Source organism: Diceros bicornis, chromosome 11, assembly GCF_020826845.1.
Source record: "Diceros bicornis minor isolate mBicDic1 chromosome 11, mDicBic1.mat.cur, whole genome shotgun sequence".
NCBI lineage: Eukaryota > Metazoa > Chordata > Mammalia > Perissodactyla > Rhinocerotidae > Diceros > Diceros bicornis.
The window spans coordinates 4,577,463-4,600,697 of record NC_080750.1 but is presented as its reverse complement, the minus strand read 5'-3'; the positions used below and the strand labels follow the sequence as shown (position 1 = coordinate 4,600,697).

General features: G+C 39.8%; 1 protein-coding gene across 1 annotated transcript in view; it reads left to right on the top strand.

The window, feature by feature from the left end:
* The window catches only part of COL25A1 (collagen type XXV alpha 1 chain), a 440,619-nt gene that overhangs the window by 234,935 nt on the left and 182,449 nt on the right, over nucleotides 1-23,235 (top strand). Inside the window, exons 3-4 of the mRNA XM_058549892.1 lie at nucleotides 266-310; nucleotides 2,331-2,338. Of these exons, the coding sequence (XP_058405875.1) occupies nucleotides 266-310; nucleotides 2,331-2,338 (53 nt within the window). The remainder of the gene's footprint in view (nucleotides 1-265; nucleotides 311-2,330; nucleotides 2,339-23,235) is intronic.

Genomic DNA, 23,235 nt, shown 5'->3' with positions numbered 1-23,235 from the left:
GCAGGATGAGTAAAAATTCTGAATCTTTAGTGTTCCTAAGTAACACTAGATGATTAGCAATCTAGTGTAGCTTTTATAATTAAATGAAGCTTAAGAGTCATGCTGAAATACCAAAGACAGTGCTGGCCTTTACAAATATCTGCTCCCTTTCTTCAAGTTGTTAGTTAAAAACAGTGATAAAATATATAGAAATTATTTACTAGCCATTTTGGAACCAGAAAAAAAAAGTTAAATCACACTCAAAAAATTATTCTTTGTGTTTCAGGCCCTCCGGGGAAACGAGGTAAGAGGGGCCGAAGAGGAGAATCTGGTAAGTCTCTCTTTCAGCTGCTCTATGTCATTCACGTTCTGGTTAGGTCCCTGCATCTGTTCCTCCTAATTAATGATTACACTGTCTGGTTAGAGGTTGCGCATGTGCGCTTGTGTGTGCGTAAATCTTTTCTGCCAGACCTAGAATGTTATCTTCTGCTTATTTCTATCAAACTGTAGTAAGGAGAAGTTTACAAAATATTATTAATTTTATAACATTATTTGTTTCATAACCACGGGCACCCAGGTTTGGCTTATTGACTGTATCAAATTCAGTCTGTTCTTTCTGTGTACATCGGAGGGTTTCTCAGCTGCGCACAGTGTGGCAGCATCCCCCCCCCCGCCTCCATCTCTGGAGGTGGTCAGTGAACGTGGTTTCTCTCTGAAAACATCTGCCTGGGGACACTGGGGCACATGTCTTGGAAAGCTTTATTGTTATTTTATCCAACTGGTACAATTTTGTCATGCTTTTACTCTCATTCTTTTCAAAATTTGAGAATTTTTATTCCTCTTGTATAACTGTAGAATTTTAGTGATGACAGCCGCCTTGGTAATCAATCCAGCGTTTTCATTTTGTGGTTGAGGAAACGGAGGCCCAGAGCAGGCAGGTGATTCGGCCAAGGCCGTGCAGTTTTTTATGAGCAGAACTTGAAACACAACCAATTGTTCTGACGCCAACTTCAGTGAGTCTGTGCTTTCAGGCCAAATACTTACATGCAAAGTGAAGCAGAAAAGTCAAATAAAAATTTTTTTGAAACCAAGATTTCCAAATGAGTGAGTTTACTTACTGTTTTATTTCTTTTATAAAGTCTAAGACTCCAAAAATATATACCGTCAGAAGTCTTAGCAGGCCATCAATTCTTCCTTGCAAGATGAGAGAAAGGTAGTTTAAGGTTTGATTCTAATGTGCTAAGAAATGTTATTTTCCAGTATTTTCTATAAGTATTTATCAGTATTAAACACAACCGATTACTAAGTGTTGAAACAGTGGAAATACTAACCCATCATAAAGAGCAGGCAGCAGATTGATGTTTCTGGTCTTATTTCCTCTTCCTTTTGGAAAAAAGATGTCAAAGTTAAAAGGGTTTATGAAAATTCAATAATTCGGGCTGCGCACCTGCTTAATTCCTTTAAGAGTATTCTCAAAAGTTGCCTTTAAGCCTCATGGAGTCTAAATAATGGAAACTTGTTTAGATATCCCTTCACTAGGTGCAGAGTTTTATATTATGAGGATGCTTTAAAAACTTGTTTTGAGGAAAAAAATGATAAACTATCAGTAGAGTCAAATAATCACTGAATTGTTCTTTGTGTCAAAAGAAAGAGGATTGAAAAAAACAGTGAAAATTTTGTCTTTGTGTAAAGTCTTACAGAAAATATGAAAGTCAATTCCCAATTTCCTGGCTCCTTAGAATTGGTGTTTTAATTAAGCATATGGTGTGTAAAATATTGAAATTTTCTTAGACTTTGCCTGTGTTTTGATGAGAATACATAGTTTTAAAGAAACATATAAACATCAGGACGTAGTCTTTTATATATTGACAATACTACTGAATGAAAAACATTCTTAGAACAAACAATGGATACATTTCTGATTTAGCCATTTTACCAAACTTAAGGATGTTGTGTATCAATTCTCTATAACTGGTCTATCATAAGCGACCAAAGATTCTCCTGATTCACATTTTATCTAAACTTTGAGGTATATAAATTAGACAGTCTTTGCTTAAGGTATATGCACCTCTCAGTAATCCATAAACAGGCCTCGAGGAATCTGGATAGTCTTTGAAATTTCACGTAAAATTTTGTGTGCAGATAAATGTAAATGCATTTTTCTGATATAGTCTCAAAGGGTCCATGACCTAAAAAAAGATTAAGAATCACTGAATTCTAAATGACTTCTGTGTCTCTTGTATTGTGTTGATGATTATGACAATGCTTTAATCTTTCATTTAATCTCAATATTTTGCGTATTCACTAATTTGTCTCTCTCTTTTTCTTACTCTCTCCACCCCCCACCATAGGTCCTCCTGTAAGTATATTTGCTGCATTTTGGCTCTTCTATATTGATCAGGATCACGTATGTTAAAACTTTGTTAAAACATCAAAATATAGTCTATATTCCAATTAGAAAAATGTTACTGACCTTTTAAGAATACTTAACTTTGGGAAATTATTTTTTAAGCATACTGTTTTGGATATGTTGGAGTGCAGTATGTGTCAATTAAAAAAATTTTTATTTTTAATACGATCACACACTAATTACTCTCTTGGGTCTTTTGGAATAACTTACGAAGCTCCTGGTATTAAATGATTCTCCTGGAATTCTGAGGTTTCTTTTGCAAGCAGATCTCCAAGCTATTTCACACTTCTTTTTTCATCTGTTTAAACTTGTATCTGAAATATTTGCATTTGCCAGTCCACCAAATGTAGATGGCAATATAATCGTGGAAGTGATACCCCTCCATGGGCTTGGTCCAGTCCTCGCTCCTTAGGCTACACTCCTTTGAAGTCTGTTGGAGCTTTGCCTGCATGAAGAGCCTGAGATGGAGCCCCTGGAGAGATGCCCTTGCTTTTTCCTTTCCTTGAGTGGGTCATAGCTGCAGCATTCCAGTGTGCTTTGCACTCACAGGAACAGATTATCTTGTCAGCTTTGAGCTAGATGTGTTTTTGAGTAATATTCTGGATATCTGCTGTCTGACCCCAGTGTTTGTATTGTGTACCGTACATTTACAGTAGCAGTGATCATTGGCCTTGAGATATTTCCGCATCCCAAATAACCAGTTTGCTCCAAGATTCACAAACTCCACATTGGCAACTTATCTAACAGGCCAGCATGGTCCGGGGAGACGGGCTTAGCATATACTCGTTTACTTTATTCGGAGGAAGCACTGGCTTCCAAATATCTTTTGCAGTCTTCCTGCCATGTTCAAGGATGCAACATAAATCATGTTAGAAATGACTTTGCTTCTGTAACTGACTTTCAGCTCTTGCTTAATGCTAGGCAGATGGCATGCCCCAGGTCTAGGAGACTTATTCTTTGGCTTCATATTTAAGCCTCTGTCTTTAAAACTAGAAACAAACCACTACTACCCAGAGGCAACTCTGGAGATCTGAATAGAGTGTTCACGGCTTCTTTTTGTGTAAGTATTAGGCACGCCAAAAGGTCATTAAATCTCATTTCTTCTTTATGGTGACATTCAGGATTCTAGTGTTTCCTCTTTGGTCCTTCACAAATTTAGGCAGCCGTGTAGCTCTTGCTTTCTTGGGGTCATCTGTTAGTCCAGGTTCCCTACATACTTATGTAAAAAGAAAAGAGAACTAACATGTTTTAAACCCCTAGTATATTGCAGGCCATATTGTAGGCACTTTACAGACATACTTTCATTTGTCTCACACAGTCCTCTGATGTTACCATTCCCATTGTTTAGTGAGGAAACTGAGGCTCATGGAGGTTAATTGTCAATGGTTGCACCACTAGAGAGGGTTTGCAAAGTTGGAATTCATTGATAATGTCTGATTTTAAACCCTTTCCACTTACCAATTTTCCCTATTCCTTATGAATTATAAGCGTGTGATAACATGTCTCATTGTCACACAGGTTAGGCAGGCCATAGGTCAAATCGTATTCCTTGATATAAATAATTACATATAATAAAAGCATGACCAAAAAATGTAAGTGGCTAATTTATAAAACAAGTGTTAATACTGCCCATCTCAACTGCATTTTTAGAAAGTTGTGTGTTTAGCAAACTGCATTAATCCAAGAAATAAAGTATCATCATGAGTTTTCATACTGACTAAAAGATAATTCAAGTCACTCGCATTTGGTAAGATAGAAAACCACTGATTGTGAAAAAGAGAAAAAAATATATATTGATTAGGCTATTTTTACTAATACAGTGGAGTCTTATCATAGTAGTTGGGACCCTATATCATGGGTGAAATATCTTATAATGAAATCCTCTTGAGCCTCCAATTTCTAAACCCCTATATATGATTTTCAAGAATTATTTTCCTTTCAACAAATTTTGCTTTAGAGTAAGTGGATTTATAGAATATTACCATCATATTTCTTGCATCTCAATAAAAGTTAATGAACAGTGGCAAGATCATGATTAAATAGGTTTATCAATGATATATTTATTGAGATGCAATATCCAATTATTGACAGTTATAACTTGTAGTGACCATACTCTTCCTGTTTTTAGCATCATTTAATTTTATGTGTATTTTTTTCTTCCACTTCTTTTTGATGAACTGAAATCTGAAAGTTACCGTAATTTTATTTTTAGAGAAATTTCATTTCCCTAATTTTGTGTGTTTTGTTTTAAATTATTTACCTCTCTCCACAAATAAGAAATTGGATAAAGTATCAAAGCTTACGCTGCCATTTTCTCAATTGTCCTCGCCTCCATTCTGTAAATGAAATGCGAAGCACAGTGGTCGTCTGAGCACTTAAATTGTCTTGCTTCTGGTGAGCAATCCGTGACACAGAACCTGTGTTAGGTAAACCCCTGGAACCGCCTTCTAGCCGTGAGCTTCTGTGGTCCTGTGGCTTCACGTGGACGGAGAGATTGTGATGTGTGACCTGGTGTCCTGATGTGTGTTTTCTTGGCATTCACTCTCACTTTGTTGTGAAGTGTAGTTAGTAGTGCCAAAGGCAACACTAGAGCTCTCATTAAAACAAGCAAACAAACGAAAGCTTGACTCACCTGAGGGACAATGGCAGATCTCTTTTGTCACTGGGAGTCACCTTTTTTCATTGCCTTCCTAAAGTACTACTCTCAAGTAAGGTTAAAAAAAAAAGCTTAATGATAAAATTTAATTTAGCAACCTTACATTTACATCTTCATTTTATTTTTTCTTTGAGGAAGATCAGCCCTGAGCTAACATCCGTGCCAGTCCTCCTCTTTTTGCTGAGGAATACCAGCCCTGAGCTAACATCTATTGCCAATCCTCCTCCTTTTTTTCCCCAAAGCCCCAGGAGATAGTTGTATGTCATAGTTGCACATCCTTCTAGTTGCTGTATGTGGGACGCGGCCTCAGCATGGCCAGACAAGCAGTGTGTTGGTGCACGCCCAGGATCCGAACCCCAGGGCCACCAGCAGCGGAGCGCACGCACTCAACAGCCATGGGGCCGGCCCCTACATCTTCATTTGATATTTTTTGGAAACCTTGGATATATCACACTAGAATTATGTGTGGCTAAGGTGTTTCTTGTGTCAGTTTCTGTATCTTGCATATTGAAATCATTTATAATTTAAAACTTGAAATACAGCTTGAATTAGATCTCACACGTCAATCTACTCTTTAGGAATCTGTTCAGCTTACTACTCAGCCTTATCTATTTTGAGAAAAAGATATTGCTACCACAGGAGTCTCCACTATAAAAGGCTGCAGTGGAGCAATTTTATGATAATGTATGTAATTTATTTTTATGTGAATATCAGGTGCTTTTTCCTATTTTCTTTCTTATAAAGGTAACATGTATTAAAACACTGCTCTAAAGGAATCTAGGCAAGTGCTTTGAGCGCCTAACTCAGATATCACAGATGTGTTTGCTAGAATGATTTGTCTGACCATTCTGTTACCTGATTCCAGATGGCATGAAATTGTACCTTCTATTTTGGATATCTTAAAAATACATTTGTGTTTCAATAAGAAGCAAAGAGTATGATCAAAATTTACAAAACGACTTCAGGGTTTTCAAATGTAGCAAATTTTGCACTAGTTTTGACCTTTACAGAGTCAATGGGGGACGGGGTTTCTCTGTCCTTTTGTCCGCAAAGGAGGTGCCATTCTAATGTTCACAGGAAACAGAATCAAACAAGTCATACAACCGTAGCCAGAAAGGCGTCCAGAGACCTGCTTTAACTTGCTTTTTTGTTTGTCTCAGTCTATCAAGCCCCATAATTGTGCTTGACTGACAGAGAGATGATGTTATTGTTGGGAGCGTAGGACCCTCTGAAGTGTGAAATACGACGCTGTTGGGCAGCCTGTTCTGTTCCATTCACCTTCAGCGATTGTCAACTCCATCTGAAGGCCAGAATCTTGTTGACAGATGAATGGAGCAGACTTAGCCAAGTACAGCTTACATGTAATTTCTGCCAATGTGGTAGATGAATTAGGAAAAGAAGTCTCTGTAGAACTTTTAGATGAGAAATTCTATCTTTACTTCATATTGAAAAAACAACACGACTTTTAAGTCAATAGTAAATCTTTTCCAGATAGACTAATAACTACAATTTATAGTAACTACCTGTCACTTTACATACCAATTCTCATACCAGCCCTGTGATCTAGACATTCATTATACCCATTTTACAGAGGAGGAAACTGAGGTTTGGGCAGGTCAAGTAATTTGTCCAAGCACTCACATTTAGTAGGAGGCAGAACCAGAATTTGAACCCAGGTATATCCTTCTTCAAAGCCCATTCCCCCCCCCCCATATTTCTACAAGATGTTTTTCAGGCAAGTAAGGTGTAAGTGTTACCATCTTCTTTGCAACTACCTTCTTTGTTGTGTCTTATGCTACCCTCTTTTCTCTATGATTCTTTTAAGCTTTTCTTAGTTGTCTGTAGATCTTCCATCTCGTATGTGCTCTTTCATACTACCAGTTACTCAAAACAAACTTATAAATCATCTAGTTCCCGTCTAACAGAAGTAAACTGTGTGGAGATATGAGCTTTGGCTTTTGAGTCGAGAAAACTGAATATCAAATTGTCATTGAGTATTTCAGCAAATGTTCCTTTAATTGCTTCTTTGTTATATTCCTGCTTAATTATTAAAATATTTTGATTTCTATTTGGGCTCAAAAAGTGTGCTTTTGCATGTGTAGTGACTGTTATTTTTCTATAATAATAGGGTGTTATTGTTGATGGAGGGAGCTAACCATTTATCTTATAGAAAGCAGTATTGCTACAAAATACCAGGACAGCTAGATCAATTCAGACGTAGTCACTATAACAAACCAAAGACACACACAAAGCAAACCTGGAGAATTAATTCATGTTTAAAGGCGGTTTGAGGACAGAGTTATAATGGAATGACCATAGGCTGTCACAGATGGGTATTTCATTCTGGGACCCTGCACACAGGTTTGTCTCCTGGAACAAAAGATAGAAAAAAGAATATGTGTAACTATAATTCTTACACTAGATTCCCCAGTGTCTTTCATGTCTTCTGTTTTGAGTGCTTCAAGCTACCATATTTGAGGCAACTGTGTTCAGTGGCAATTTGTTTCAACACTTCCTCTGATATTGTTTACATAGATTTAGTGCCAGGTTAAGCAGAACTTTGGAATTCTTGAAGGGGCAAAGATAACGGGCAAAGGCCCTCATAAAATTGATAGAAATAAGAGTGTTAAAGCAAAAAAGAAAAAAAAGAAGGAAGAGGAGAAGGAAATAGACATACAAAGATATTGACAATATTTTTCTTTGCAACATTGTTTTTTCTTCTGGTCTGTTTCTGGATACCATCTGTTTTAGAATGACCTTAGCTGTTATAACAGACAAGCAGTGAGACTGAGTGGCTTACACAGCAGAAGTTTCTCTCTTATACATCGTGTGGGGCAGTGCTTCTTTCAGGGACATAGACTAGTGGAGACTCTGCCATCTTTCCTGTGTGCATCCTGAGGTTGCCCTGGGCATAGATACACAGCCATCAGGTAAGATAAATAAGGAAAGAGAGTGGAAGGTCAGAGAGGAGGATTTTTTTGGCCAGCACTAGAAGTACAGGATTTTATAGTTTGTGTCACTTTTGACCACATTTCTTTGGCAAGAGTCAAGTCACATATTCACACCTACCTGCAAAGGAGGCAGAGAAATGTATCTGTGGGCTCAGAAGACAAGGGAAACAGATTTGGTGTACAGCCAGTCTCTGGTGCCCTGTCTGGAAATAATTCCTTAAGAAATAGAAAGAACCAGAAATCCCCAGAGAGATGTGCATAGCCATGTCACTTGGGTAATAATGTGACCGCTGTCTTATTGTAACCTTTTAGAGAAGAAAAACATTCATCAAAACTATTATCACTAGAATCCTTGAACAAAAAAAGAGATAAAAAGGAAGAGTTTCTTGTTTTTATTTTTAAAGAACAACGTAAAAGTTGGGAGTGGTTTGTAAGAAGACCGGGGTATTAATGCCAGGCCACGAGCCCCAGGCCCCCCAGGTTACTTTGTAACCTCATCGATAATGAGGGCTTTTGATCTTTAAGCGCTTACAGAACCTTTAAGCACCAACACACACTGTATGGCCTTCTCTTTCTTCTCCTTCCTGTTTTTCCTGCTCCTGAGCAACTTTATTGCCTTGTATCTGTATCAATTTTGGGTCCAGGGTGACCTTCTCAGCTAGGAACAATTCTGGTTATCTATCTCATTTCATATTCCCAATTGTTTCAGGTGAAAGTTTAATTTTTAGTAATACTTCTTCGAAAAAATGACTAACACTTTTAGAGCGACTTTTATGAGGTTTGAAAAGTGAGCACCTGCCATTCTCATGGTGGGAAACAGATGATCGACACAAACAAGGGGGAGTTCAGGGATGAATCCTCTCTCCCCCAGAGATGCTTGGTAGATGAAACAGGAGAGAGCTAGAAGAGTGTTTCTTTTCATAACAAAGAGAGCCTCTCAGTGTTCAGGTCTTTGCTCTTGGTTGCCGATGGGACCCCTGCAGACCTCTCAAGTATCCAGTCTACAAACAGATGGGGTGTCATGTCACTCCTTCCTGCTTGACTTTCTTGTGACCAAAACTGAGTCACGTTGCTGAATTCCTGAGGCTGGCTGCCTATGCAGGCCTATAAATGTCTAATGGGACAAATTAGGGAGTAATTATATGACTTCTGTGGATTTGTGAGGTAATAACTAGCCAAGAAAGCCACTCTAAAATAAAGTGCTGTTAGAAAGCAATTTGGACACAATTTTTTTTTTTTGAGGAAGATTGGCCCCTCTAACATCTGTTGCCAATTCTCCTCTTTTTTCTTTTTTCTCCCCAAAGCCCCAGTACGTAGTTGTGTATCATAGTTGTAGAGTTGTAGCTCTTCTATGTGGGATGCCACCTCAGCATGGCTTGATGAGTGCTGAGTAGGTCTGCACCCAGGATCCAAACCTGCAAACCCTGGGCCACCAAAGCAGAGCACACGAACTTAACCATTACACCACTGGGCCGGCCCCTTGGACACATTTTGAATGTTACTATTTTGGACAAGGTTGAACGAGTGATTTAAGGGTAGATTATTGTTTCCTCATAAGCGGCTAAGCAGTCAATAATCTTTGGCAGCCTATGATTGCAGAGAAGGCCTCAGTGTCCACATTCTTCTAAACTAGCTCCTTAGTGCTATGGTTTTCTCTCATATAAAGAGTGTCTCCTGCTTAATTTGTGATTATGTGGACACCATGAAGTTGGCCTACCTAAGTTAGCCAAGTGACCTGTTTGATCTGAATTGGGTCCTGGATTACAGTATAGAAAGAATTTCCTCCTTTAGTTATTAAATGAACTTTAGTTCTGCTTTGGTGGAATTAAAAAGACATCAAGCCATGGAATCTAAAGTGTCTCGTGTTACCTACATGTTCTTATGGGTTTTTTAAAATCATTATGAAAGATATTTTTAATACACTTTTTATTTTCACAAGTCCTCGTGCTTTCTTAAGATTTGCTTAGAGTTAAATAAAATAAAACTTTTCCTTGTTTTCTTACTTGCTAATATTTTGAGTCTCAAAAATACACATGTACATCTCTAGCATTTTTTTTTTTTTTGAGGAAGATCAGCCCTGACCTAACATCCATGCCAATCCTCCTCTTTTTGCTGAGGAAGACCGGCCCTAAGCTAACATCTATTGCCAATCCTCCTCCTTTTTTTTCCCTTTTTCTCCCCAAAGCCCCAGTAGATAGTTATATGTCATAGTTGCACATCCTTCTAGTTGCTGTATGTGGGACGCCACCTCAGCATGGCTGGACAAGCAGTGTGTCAGTGCGCGCCCAGGATCCGAACCCCGGGCCGCCAGTAGTGGAGCGCGCAAACTTAACTGCTAAGCCATGGGGCCGGCCCCTCTAGCTTTTATTTCTGCAGAATTCTTTATTAGAAAATATTTCTGTATGGCCAAGGAAATGAATAAAGGATGGAATCATAGGATATAGAGGCAGGAGAGACTTTAAAGGATTATTAATAATCAGCTCATACATTTATTTAAAATACAGTGCCCATTCACTCACTGATTCATTCCTCAAACTCATTGAATGCCTAATATGTGCCATGCCCTCTGCTATATATGATGGGGATAAAATTGCAAATAAGACATAGCCACATCTTCAAGGACCCTAGAGTCTAGTGGGAACAAAACGAAACAAAAACATAGCAATATGATGTGAGAAGAAGTATGCTCAGGGTATGTTAAGGTACAATGGGAGAACCAGAGAAGGGTAAATAGTCCAGATTTGGGTGGGGAGGGGATCAAGGATGCCTCTGGGTCTGAGATAAGTCAAGGAGTTGTCTAAGTGAAAAATCTAAGTAGTACAATGTTTTCAGGGAGGCTAGCATTTTCAAAGCCTTTGAGGCACAAGAAAGAATGGCATTTGGGGAACTGCATATTAAATGAAATGTAAAGTTCAAGAGAGGATTGGGAAATAAATAGAACAGAGGTTGGAGCAGGATGAGGCTGTGAAGGACCTTGCATGCCACGCTAAGTAATTATCCTAACGGTATGCAGAGGTTGACAGATTTAAGCAGGGGGTGGCATGGTCAGACTAACATTTGAGGGAGACCACTCTTGATAAAAAACAGGAGGACAAACGGGAAGAGAAAGGTCATTAGGGTATTGTTGCATTTATTTAGTGAGAAATAATATGGCCTGGAGAGATGGAGAGAATAGGACAGATTCAGGTGGTGTTAATGAGGGAGAAATGGCAGAAACGTGTGCCTAGATGTGGGGGTGGGGGGAAGGAAGGAGGGGTGGGGGGAAGGAGGGAGAGGTGGGGTGATTCTCAGGCCTTCCTCTGGAGGATAATAGTGCAGGCCATCAGGATAGAGAATAAACAAGGAAGGGCAGGTTTGGGTAGGGGATGATGCTGAGATCTGATGTGGAGTTGCTGGGTTTTAGATGCATAGTGGACTTCCATATGGAAACATCCAGTAGCCAGTTGGCCATGTTGGTCTTCCACTCAGGGGAGAGGTCTGAGCTGGAGTGAGAGAGCTTTAGGAAAAATCAAAGTGGAGCTGTTTGTGGAAGTGACTGAGCAGATCGGGCTGCTCAGCTCGTGCATGAGGTCTTGATGAGACCTCCCCCCCGTAAGAGTTTATCGTTTAAGAATAGGTGGAAACATTGGAGCCCTGAAAGGAGACTGAGAGGGAGTGCGTAGAGAGGTGGAGGAGAGTTAGGATGTACTGCTGCCGTGGGAGACACAAGGGAAGAGCCTCGAAGTGAAGAGAGTGGTGAACCGTGTCAGATGCTGCAATGTGGCAAATAGCGTAAAGACTGAAAGTGTCCACTGTGTTTACCAATGAAAAAGGCCTCGATGCTGCTGTTCAGAGCATCCCCAAGCACTTTAATTAACATCGCTTTGTTCCCTGACTGTGGCCTATACCCATCAGCCACTCTCCCCAGGGTGTAAAATGGATGTAATACAAATCAACCACAACTGGAATGCGCGCGTACCCTCAGAACAGCACGTTTTATTAAAATGTCTCTTTTGGTTATTCCCACAAGGTGAAATAAGAAGTACAGCATCTGGATGGAAGATACACCTGGTGCCAAGCTGCACCTCATAGCCTGTGAGCACAAAGGGACGTCTCCCTTTTAGGGTCTCCCTCCCTCCCTTCTTTTCATTCCTTAAACTATTTTAAAAATATAGTCCCTGTCTCAGACAGCTTTTAATATGGTTGAAGAGAAAAGTCTTCACCTATGTTTGCTATTTATTAATAATACAAGTCATTTTATGCTTAAATGTCAAATGAATGAGCCAGATAGTCACAGCACTGGTTCAAAAAGAGGAAGTTTCATTAAGCACATGAAGGGCTAGGAAAATTAGAACTTGAGCTGAGACTTGGAAGATGGGAAATAAATGGATCAGTGGAGAGGAAGGGGGTGGCCTGAGAGATGGTAATGAGATTGGAGAGGCCAAGACTTCTGGAGGGGCTGGTCCTGATAGAAGCAGTAGAGATCATCCGGGGAGCACTGGCCAGAATTCTACATGGAGAGCCTTGAACACCAGACTTAGCAGTTTGAATTTAAATTTTGATAGAAAAAGCTATAGGCAGATGGTAAGCAATAAATGAAAGCTATTTAGAATGATTGGTCTGAGAGTAATTTGCAGGATAGCTGCTGGAGGAAACTCAAAGAAAGTCTGGGCTGGGCTAAAGGTGTGCATAGGATGGGCTTCATCTGAGAAAGGTTACCAGGGAAGAGATCAAGGATTTATAGAATGGATATGAGGAGTGAACCAGAGAAGTAAAGGATGATTCTTCAGTGAAGATAGAATAGGACAGTGCAGGAGCAGCAACTCAAAAAAGGGGGTGTTTTATATGAACAATTTGAGTTTGAGTTATTGGTAAGATATCTAACTGGAGATGTTTATTGATTTTGAAAGACACCAACTCTTCTCATTGTGACCAAAAATGATCATTACTTGGGGCCATGTTCTCTCTATACTGTATTGCTGGTGTGGTTGGAGTGCACATATTCCTGCAAAATGGCAAACAAGGTAAAGACTAAAAAGAATCCACTGTGTTTTCCAATAAAAATGGCCTTGGTGATTGTATCAGTCAGGGTTCTCCAGAGAAACACAACCAAGGGAATATCTATATATAGAGAGATTTATTTTAGGGAATTGGCTCATGTAATTGTGGGGGTGGTAAGTCTGAAATCTGAAGGGCAGGCCAGCAGGATGGAAACTGAGACAGTGTTTCTGTGCTACAGTCTTGAGGCAAAATGACTTCTTCTTGGGGAAACCTCAGTTTTTCCCTTAAGACCTTTGACTGATTGAACAAAGCCCACCAACATTATTGAGGGTGATCCACTTTACTTAAGTCAACTGATTGTAAATGTCAATCACATCTATAAAATATCTTCACAGCAACATCTAGAGTAGTGTTTGACCAAACAACTAGGCACTGTCAGCTAGCCATGTGGACATGTAATTAACCATCACAGTGATGTTCTCAAATAAGTACCTCTTCAAGCTGTGCTTCTTCAGCTCCGTGCCAACATGCCCAGGTGTACCCTCACACTTGTCCTTTATTGCTCTCTTTTCCCTCCTCTATAAATCTTTCCTCCTTCATCCCTTTCCTTGATTCAGCTTTCATATTCCATATGTATAGCCTTATAACTTTGGCTGTGATGTATAAATGTACATCCTTCACTTAACAAGCATTCTTGGCTAATAACTATGCAATATGTTTAATTGGAAGGTAGAGATCAAAAGCCCTTTCATGTAGATCACTTGATGCTATGACCCTGTGAAGTAGGCAGGGCTGGTAGTATTGCCCTGTTTTCCTCACCAGCTGTAAGAGAAGGGGAGTGACGTACGTAGGGCACAGGGCTTGTAAGCGGCATGTGGCCAGCACTAAGCTCTAGAATGCTTATATTCGATCTTTCTGTAGCAAATAAATACAGACCTGCAAACTTTTTAGAGAAAGGCCACAAGAGAGTCTCTCTTGCTTGACACATTTGAGGAGGAAACACTTTTGAGGAAAACTGGCATTTGGAAACTACGAAAAAGAAAGCATTTGGTGATAGTATTTCTGCTGCCCAGTTGAGCATCCGAATTGAGGACAGGGACAGGATGGAGCAGCAGGGGCCGTCCAGGGACTGAGGTGAGCACTAGTCAGGAGGTCAGAGGGAGGCGGCCTGGGCTGCAGAGAGGCAAGGGGCTTGCGCTTCCTGCTCCCAGCGTCTGTGCTCTCCCTGCCTGCTGGCTGTGACCTGTCACATTTCCCAGTGTTCTGTGGAAGGAGAGCAGAGATGCGAAAACTAGGGCGTCCTTACAAAGTGGCTGAATCACCACTTCCTTCTATTAATAAGCAAATGAAATGCATATTTGTGTTGCTAACCCACAGAAAGAGAAGGAGAATGTTTGGCAGGCACAATAGAAACCCAATCTGGAAACTACAAATTTATAAACAATTATTTTAAATTTCCTATCACAAACTTCCTTTTGGAGGCTTCCGTTGGCTACATCTATGTTAGGCTATTCCTCTGGGAGTAGAAATATAAGCTCTCCAGAGCTTTGTGCTGCCCAGACCGTGGATTTTATAGGATGTATGAAAGCATACTTCAGTCCTGTACTGCAGACGCGGTCTTTTGTTCTGATATATAATTTCATTCAACAGTAGTAGACACACATACTTTGTCTTTTGATTTGCCATTTTGGGAACAATTTCAACTTGCTCCCTTCCAAAGCATATTATTAACAACCAATTGGCATACAGTTTCAGGCTCTTTCACAGGTGAGAGTGAAAATTGAAAGAGTGGATTAGGGAGTTCTCCGCAGGCACCCGGAATAATTTATCGCCCTTCTCTTGTGATGGCTGAATGTATATATCTTTCACCATATGTAGCCTTTCATTTAGACTTCTAATCAATGGTAAAGAATAAGAACTGGTTTTTAAAAACCATCCCTTGGAGTGGAAATAATCAGCTTGTGGTTTCCTTTCAGGTAGTCTGACCATTATCCAATATGCCCTCTATATCCTCAGAGAGGAAATGACTGAAACATCCACTTCCAGTTGTGTGGGTTATTTATCTTGATGCCCCCTCCGTTTCTACCCAACCCTCTACTTTGCATATTAAAGTTAAGCCTCTAATCATTGAATCTTCATGTCTGGAAAGCTGATCTGGCATTACCATTACGTACAAACTTACTTTGTACATTATATCACTTGAGTTGAAAAGAAACTATTTTTGAATTTTTGTATTGTTTACCAGTTTGAAAGTTGTGCGAAAAATGAGGATTTATTCTTTGCCTGACTAGATCCCCTGGGTTTTATTTGTTAAGAATGTTATTTTCCCATAAACATTAACTCCCTGTTTAGAGGGAAAAAAGTTCCTTATTTTATCTTTAGTTTGGTGATTTTAATAGAGTTTGGGAGGAGAGACTTTGAAGAGCATAAACAAACTGATGGCAATTTCAGATCATTGGAACATTTTGAACAAAATGAAAAATTTCTTGACCTTGTATCAAATACCGTAATTTGTAAGAATCTCACTACAGAAATTATGTATTTCCTATAATATGAAGTTTCCTATGTACATAGATTTAATCAAAACCACAAGGCAAATGAATTTGTATTGGGAAACCTCCTCCTATTCATCATTGTGAGGAGGGAAAGCTTTTGTTTTGTCATGAAAAGGATCATTAAAAAGTAGGCAATTTCCTTCATTCCTATTCATTTCTAGAGCTTCCAGTTCTGTATAGAGACTCTAATAACCAGAGCACCTGGATCATTTTCTAGGCTTGTGTTCCATTAAAAGTAAATTAAATAGAAAGCTTTCATTCATGTAAATTAGTACTGGAAATTGACCTGTCTTATCTCTCTGTAGTAGTAGGAACTCCATCTACTGCCCTAAAGTGTAGTGATTACCAAGATGTAACCTGCTTTAGTACTACCAGTGACTTATAATACCCTTCTCATATTGTCAGTAAATTAGACTCCGTGGACAATATAAGTGTTTCTTTTGGGAAGAGTTTTGATAACAGTCAAAGGGGATGGCTTATATTAGAATGTTTCTTGTTTGGGGGCTGGAAGTCAGCATCATTTCAGGTGTGAAATGTTTCCTTGCTACATCCTGCTTTTGCTTGCTGCTGGTAGCTACGGCAGGTGGCTTACTCTTAAAATCAATATGATAAATCTCTTAGAAAATGACATCTCTTTTATTACATATTTGTTCTCACCTTGTTTCACTCTGTGCTGGCTAGCCTTTCAAATACCTTAGGATACCAAGAATGGTATCTAAATAGTACCCTAAATTACAAATCTTCAAACTTCTTATTTTTAAACTATAACCCAAACTAGCTAAATGTTGTTTGGCTTTATCCATCAAGGGCATCATGTGAAGCCCGGTAATATGAATATGTGTACTTATATAAAACTAACTTCTTGTCTAGCGTCCAAATATATATGTTATGGGATATTAAAATTCCCATAGTGGACTATTAAATTCTAATATTTGGCATTTACAGGCTTTTAATTTCTTTCTAACAAATTTGGAAATGGTATATCTGTAACAATTGACCAAGATATTGACTCTTCATTCAGAATGTCTTATAGAGGCCTGCCCTGTGGTGTAGTGGTTAAGTTCACACGCTCCGCTTTGGTGGCCCAGGGTTCATGGGTTCGGATCCCAGGCACGGACCTATGCACCACTTATCAAGCCATGCTGTGACAGGCATCCCACACATAAAGTAGAGGAAGATGGGCACAGATATTAGCCCAAGGCCAATCTTCCTCAGCAAAAAGAGTAGAGTTGGCAATAGATGTTAGCTCAGGGCTAATCTTTCTCACCAAGAAAAAAAAAAAACAGAACGTCTTGTAACTCAAACTTTTCTGTTAAGTAGGAAAAAAATTATTTTTGGAAAAAGAATCTTTTCCTGAGATTTTAACTTCAAACCATAGAAAGTTTCATAGAGCATAAAATACAAAAATTATCGAATTTTAGTTGTTGGGAACCTCAGAGACTGAGTTCAAGTTTTTTCATTTTTTAAATTAATGAACTAAAAGTGGAGCCTAAACAGGAATTTGAAGGAAGATGTCACACGGACGCAGATCACTATTCTGCAGTGATGCAAATGGACTAATGAATAATGGTATACAGTATGTTCTGTCTAAATTAATATATTTCCAAGGGAATAGCTTTTAAAATGCTCTGTATTTTTAAAAATTCAATTCATCAAAGTCATCATGTCACATCTGTTACAAAGATTCATCTCTTGCTGAACTATAACCAACTAATTTTCCAGAAGTGACATTTTTCACAATTTATTGTGTTCTCATCATCATGGCACAAATGACATCAATGTATTTCTTGAGTGATGCTCAAGATGAATTAGCCATGTGCATTCTGGTCCTGCACATGGAGGTTTCAGTTTCTTACAAGAAATAAGAACTTCTAGGTAAAGATGTCTTTCAGGTTTCAATCAGCCATAAACTTTTACATTTTTGTGTTTTAAATACTTACGTGGTTAAGAAATAGAATAACACCTTGAAGGAAATCAATTTCCTACTTTTAAGTAATATTATCCTTTAATTACTTGAGTTAAACCTCAAAACTTTGTTAATCTTTAATTGCTTATGTTTTATTTTATTTTATTTTTTTGTGAGGAAGATCAGCCCTGAGCTAACATCTATTGCCAATCCTCCTCCTGTTTTATTTTAATTTAAATGAAAACAGGGTTAAAAGAAAGTTTGGGAATCTAAATTTACTATTGAATTAAATTAAAATATTTGAGTAATTTGGCATTATTTGTAAAGTTTGATTTTATTGCTCTTTTGGACTCAAATCTTATTTAGACAAGGTTAATATTTGTGCAAGTGAAAGAATAAAAATTTATTATGAAATGACACAAGATTGAATGATACGTATATTTGTTCTAAAGGATATTGCTGCAAAAACAAATTAGTTTTTTTCTACAAAGGTTTTTGAAATCATGATTCTACAGCATTGTTAAATGGGTTTAATATTTCTCATTATTCTTTACCTACTATGAGCTCTTCATGAAAGGGAGATGTTGAAAAGAAGAATTTAGAAACCTGGGAAATTTCTACACCAGGAAACAGGCAGGTTAAAACTCTATTCTCTAGGATCACCAAGCAAAGAAGTTTCAAATTTATTGTTTCCGTCAAAAATTTGGAAATGTGAATGATGGTTTGGTTGAATTGCTTGACCTCTCTCTTCTGGTTGGGACTGCCTTTCGCTGTTCCTGCCTGCAGTTGCAACTTGCCTGTACAAATGAGGGGACCCGGTTCCATTATACTGTAGATTGTCCATGTGGGAATATACACAGGAGCTGGAGGAACCTGGAGCTGCACTACACCTGCCCCCTGACAGCTGTGAGAAATCCTCCCTCGGCTTAATGGCAGAACCAGGTCCCTGGACTTCCTTTGTGAATAAGGACAATGCTACATAACCCTCATGTCCTAGTTCATGCTTCATACACCTCTGCATTCTGTGTGTGCGTGTGTGTGTCTGTGCATGCGTATGAATTGAACTGAAACTTCTCCCTGAACTCTCCTTTCAGTGAGAAAAAAAGAAATGGCTGAGGTTTGCAGTTTGTCAAAAGCTTTGACAAGATTGCTTTAGCAGACTTTATTTCTGGAGGTTTGTGCTGCCTTTCCACCCCTTTAGGAAGGACCTGGTGGGATAGCCTAAGTTACTTCATGCACACCAATTATTAATACAAATGTCTACCTTGGCCTACTTCCTTTCATTTATACAATTTCAAGGATGGCCAGTCAGCCATGCTGCAGGCAGGGCTTAGGGCCAGTCATGCATGGAAGCTGTGCTTTATTCTCTCCCCTGTAGTTCCGAGCACGCTGTGGCTGCCGCCTGTGGAACACTAGCTTTTATCCCTCGGCCGTTATTTAGAATCCTTCAGAAAGAACCTGCCGAGCTTCATCAATAGAGAGAATTTAGCCAGTGGCTCTAAAATGCTGTTACATTCCCTGTCTTAACTGAAGACATTTATATTTTAGAAGAAAAGAAATGTGTTCAGTATACTCTTGATAACATTACGGTATCTGATGTAGTCCCACCATCGCTAACTGCATAACGTTTTCTCTTAAAATAAATTGAGGTGGCATATTTTTCAATAAAATAATTTTATTGCAGTGAGAGAGAGGATTTTAACTAGTTTTCACCATTTGAGCCTTTGACAAAAGGTCTTCCAGTTGCTTGGGAAGAAAAAGCCCAATAAAGTATGGGAATCTGGAAGTGTGTTAACTTCTCTGTGTCCCTGTGGAAGGGTCCATGCCTTCTTTTCACTTGTTCCTCTAGCACCACCATAGTGCCTGGCACTGAGTAGGTTGGTTGAATAAAAATTTATTTAAGGATGAATAAAATCAAATGTTTGTTGTATGCCTTCCACTGTCCAAGGTGCGGTATAGCATAATAGTTAAAAAGCGTGGGCTCTGGAATCTGACAGACCTGAGTTTATATCCCAGTATTTCCACTGACTAGTTGTGTGAGGCAAGTCAGTCATCCTCTCTCTGTCTCAGTTTCCACAACTGTAAAATGGGGCTAATAGTGGCACCTCCTGATGTCCAGAAGACAAATAGCACAGTGCCTGGGAGATTGTAACAGCACCCTAAGTGTTAGCTCTTCAAGGAGAATCCTGTTTAGTAGGAGAGATCAGATACCAATCAGTGCCTATGATTTAAGGCAGAATGTAATGCCATAAAAGAGTTAAGAAAGCAATCTGTGGATATTCAGCAGAAATAAAGCTCCCATCTGTTGTCGGAAAGCAGGCAAATCTGTGTGAAAGAGGTGAAACCCTAAAGCCTGGATGGGGTTTTGATAAGTGGAGTAGGCAGGAGGTCATGGCAGGCTGAGCAGATGGCAGGGACAAGGTGTGCTAGGGGTCAGGAGCCTGAGGCAATTGGAGGAGGTCACAAGGGCTAAGGGTCTCTCCAGAGGCAGAGCCAAGAGGCTTTGACAGCCAGGTCTGAGTCTTGGGTTGGTCAAAATCAGGGGTCATTACCTTCGATGGAGCGACAGTGAAGTTCTCAAATCTGGCCAGTCCATCCTGCTGGGACTGCTACCACTCTAAGTGCCATGTTCCTTCCTCCAACATTTCAGCAGCCACTGTAACCTTTACGGTTCTGTGACTTGGTTGGTAAAGTTTATTTGACCTGGTTACAGAAAGTGTAGGAATGAGTGATTCGTGTAAATTCTGTGGTAGCACATCATGAACAATGTCTAAAGACAATGAGCATCGTAGGAAAATTCAGAGTATTTAAGGCAACGTATTTTGTGTAATTACTCCATACTTTCAATTATTCTTGTGTCCTTACTGAATAAATATAGATAACATTATCTTTGTTATAGTGTATGTTATTGAACTTATATTCCTGCAATTAAGCCTAAAGACATAGAAACGTAACATAACTAAAATAAATTTAAAATATGTTTTAATAAACTGTTAAAACATTACTGGTAAAAACTATAATAAGAGATCAACACATCAGACATTCAACTAATTGATAAAAGTATTGATTCAATTGAACTTATTAAATGTAGCCTACTGGGTATATCACAAAAATAATGTGGAAAGAATAAAAAATATATCTGACAAAGAAATGGAAAACACTATCCCCCACATCTCCCATATCTTCACTTCCCTCCTTAACAGGTCAGATGTCATGGTCCGTCACTGTAATCATGCTCTTGCATATACCTGTAACTGGCTCCTCCCTCCTCCCTCTCTCCTTCTGTCCCGGCTACAGGAAACCCCAAACCTAGTTAAATCCAATTTAATCTCTACTCTGCACCTGCACCCACATAGCTGAATGTGGATGGAGAAAAACACCCCTGCTAACTGGTCTCATCTTAAACTCACAACCACTAATCTCAAGAGGATCCATAGTGCTGCCCATGCCTCGAGTCCATGTCCCCATTCCAGTCACTCTCTTTCTTTCTTCTTGCTCCTGAATCCTTCAGCATCTCCTTCCCACTTTGTTGATAATATTCTTATTTTCCTGAGAAAATAGAAGCAATCAGAACAGAACTTCTATACACTTCCACCGCCAAATCTGATAATTTGCTCAGATCTGTACCCTCCTTTCCTCCTGATCCCAGAGATTAACTGTCCTTTCAGATGTGCCATTGAGCCAGTCCTCTCTGCCTTGCTCAGCATCACAGATGTGCCATTGAGCCAGTCCTCTCTGCCTTGCTCAGCATCACAGATGTGCCGTTGAGCCAGTCCTCTCTGCCTTGCTCAGCCTCATAGGTGTGCCGTTGAGCCAGTCCTCTCTGCCTTGCTCAGCATCACTGCTCTTGCGGTGGCCTCGCTCCTCTATCCCTCCTCCATCACCGATTTCCCCTCTCTATTGGATAATTCTATTAGCATAAAATGAAGCCATAATATTTTCTGTCTTAAAAAAAAACAACTTCCTTGACCCTATATTTCTCCCCAGACACTATTGCATTTGTTTACTCCCACCGCCCTTCACAGCAAAACTCCTAGAAAGAGTTGTCCACGGTCACCCAACACTGTTTTCTCATTCTCTCTTGAACCTAACAAGGCATTCATCTCTACCACTGTGCTGGAAACCTTCTTGTCAGGGTCATGGTTACTCCCTTCACCATGACAAATTTACTGGTCAGGGTCCACTTCAAATTGTACTGGACCATATTTGACACGATCGACTGCTCCCTTCTTGAAACACTTACCTTGCTTATCTCCTTGCTTGATAGCTCCCTTCCAAGGCGCACCTCCTACGTCACTGGCCACTCCTTCTCAGCCTTGCTGATTCTTCTTCTTCGTCACAGTCTCGAAGTGTTGGGATGCTCAAAGGCTCATCCTTGGACCTTTTTTCTTCCTTATTTACACTCACTCACTAGGTGATCTCATGTAATCTCATGGTTTTAAATGTTATGCCAAATTTAAATCTCCAGCCTGGACTTCTCCTGTGAACTCTAGACTTGTAGATCCAGCGATCTACTCAACATCTCCACGTGGTTGTTCCATAGATATCTCACACTTAACCTCTCTTCTCCAGAGCTGCTCCTCCTGCGTCTTCTGCACATCGGTACATGACACCTCCACACCGTTAGCTGCGCCAGTCAAACCTGAGGGTCATTCCTGACTCCTCTTTTTTCTCACACCCTGCATTCACTCCATTTGCAGATCTGGCCCCACTTTCTTCACAATATATGCAGAATCTGACCCTTTTTCCCTCCTCCTCCACGCTCCCCTGCCCATCCCATCATTTATCTTCTATTCAGGTTGTTACAACAGCCTCCTAACTTCTCTCCATCCTCACACCTTTGCCTCTTACAGCCTTTCCCACAATGAACATGATGCTTTTCAAATATAATTCAGATTATGTCACTCCTCTGTATAAAACCTCCTCTACGTGGCTCTGTATCTGACGCCAATTAAAAGGCAAGTTCTAGTCCTGACTTGCAAGGTTCTGCATGAGCTGCTCTCCACTTCCTTGACTTCACTCCTTACCCCTTGCCAGCATTGTCTGCAGTCCAGACACATCGTTAGTGACTTGAACAGCCTGTCTCTGCCCTATAGGGCATTCCACTTGCTGTTCCCTTTCCTCTTGCCTCTGTTCCTAGTCCTTCCATGACCACCCTACAAAATAGCACCCTCCTACTCTAGCCTCTTTAGCTTCATATATTTTTCTCCTTAGTTGTTATCATCACCCGCCACGTTATTTATAAACATTCTCTTAAGGTCTGTCTCTCCCAATCCATAGATTAACCAAAGTCTATGAGCCAGCCATGGACCTTCTTTTAATATATATTTTTTTTTGAGCAAAATTGGCCCTGGGCTAACATCTGTTGCCAATCTTCCTCCTGTTTTCCTTTTTTCTCCCCAAAGCCCCAGTAGATAGTTGTATGTCATCGTTGTACATCCTTCTAGTTGCTCTATGTGGGACGCTGCCTCAGCATGGCTTGATGAGCGGTGCATAGGTGCGCGCCCAGGATCTGGACCTGCGAACCCCGGGCTGCCGAAGTGGAATGTGCAAACCTAACTGCTATGCCACCGGGTGGGCCCTGAACCTTCTTTTAACACATTATTCCAGACAGCCATAGACAGACAACCCGTCAGAATTGGCACTTCAGATGCCATCAGTAGAGTTTATTCTTGTCTTAATTTCCTCACCTCACTGCTCAATCAATTAAAATAAAGATTCTGACTTCCTGTTGATTAAATGCAATGGACTCTTTGCAGGCCTCATTTTAATTTCTCTTTTTGAAACTCGCTCCAATC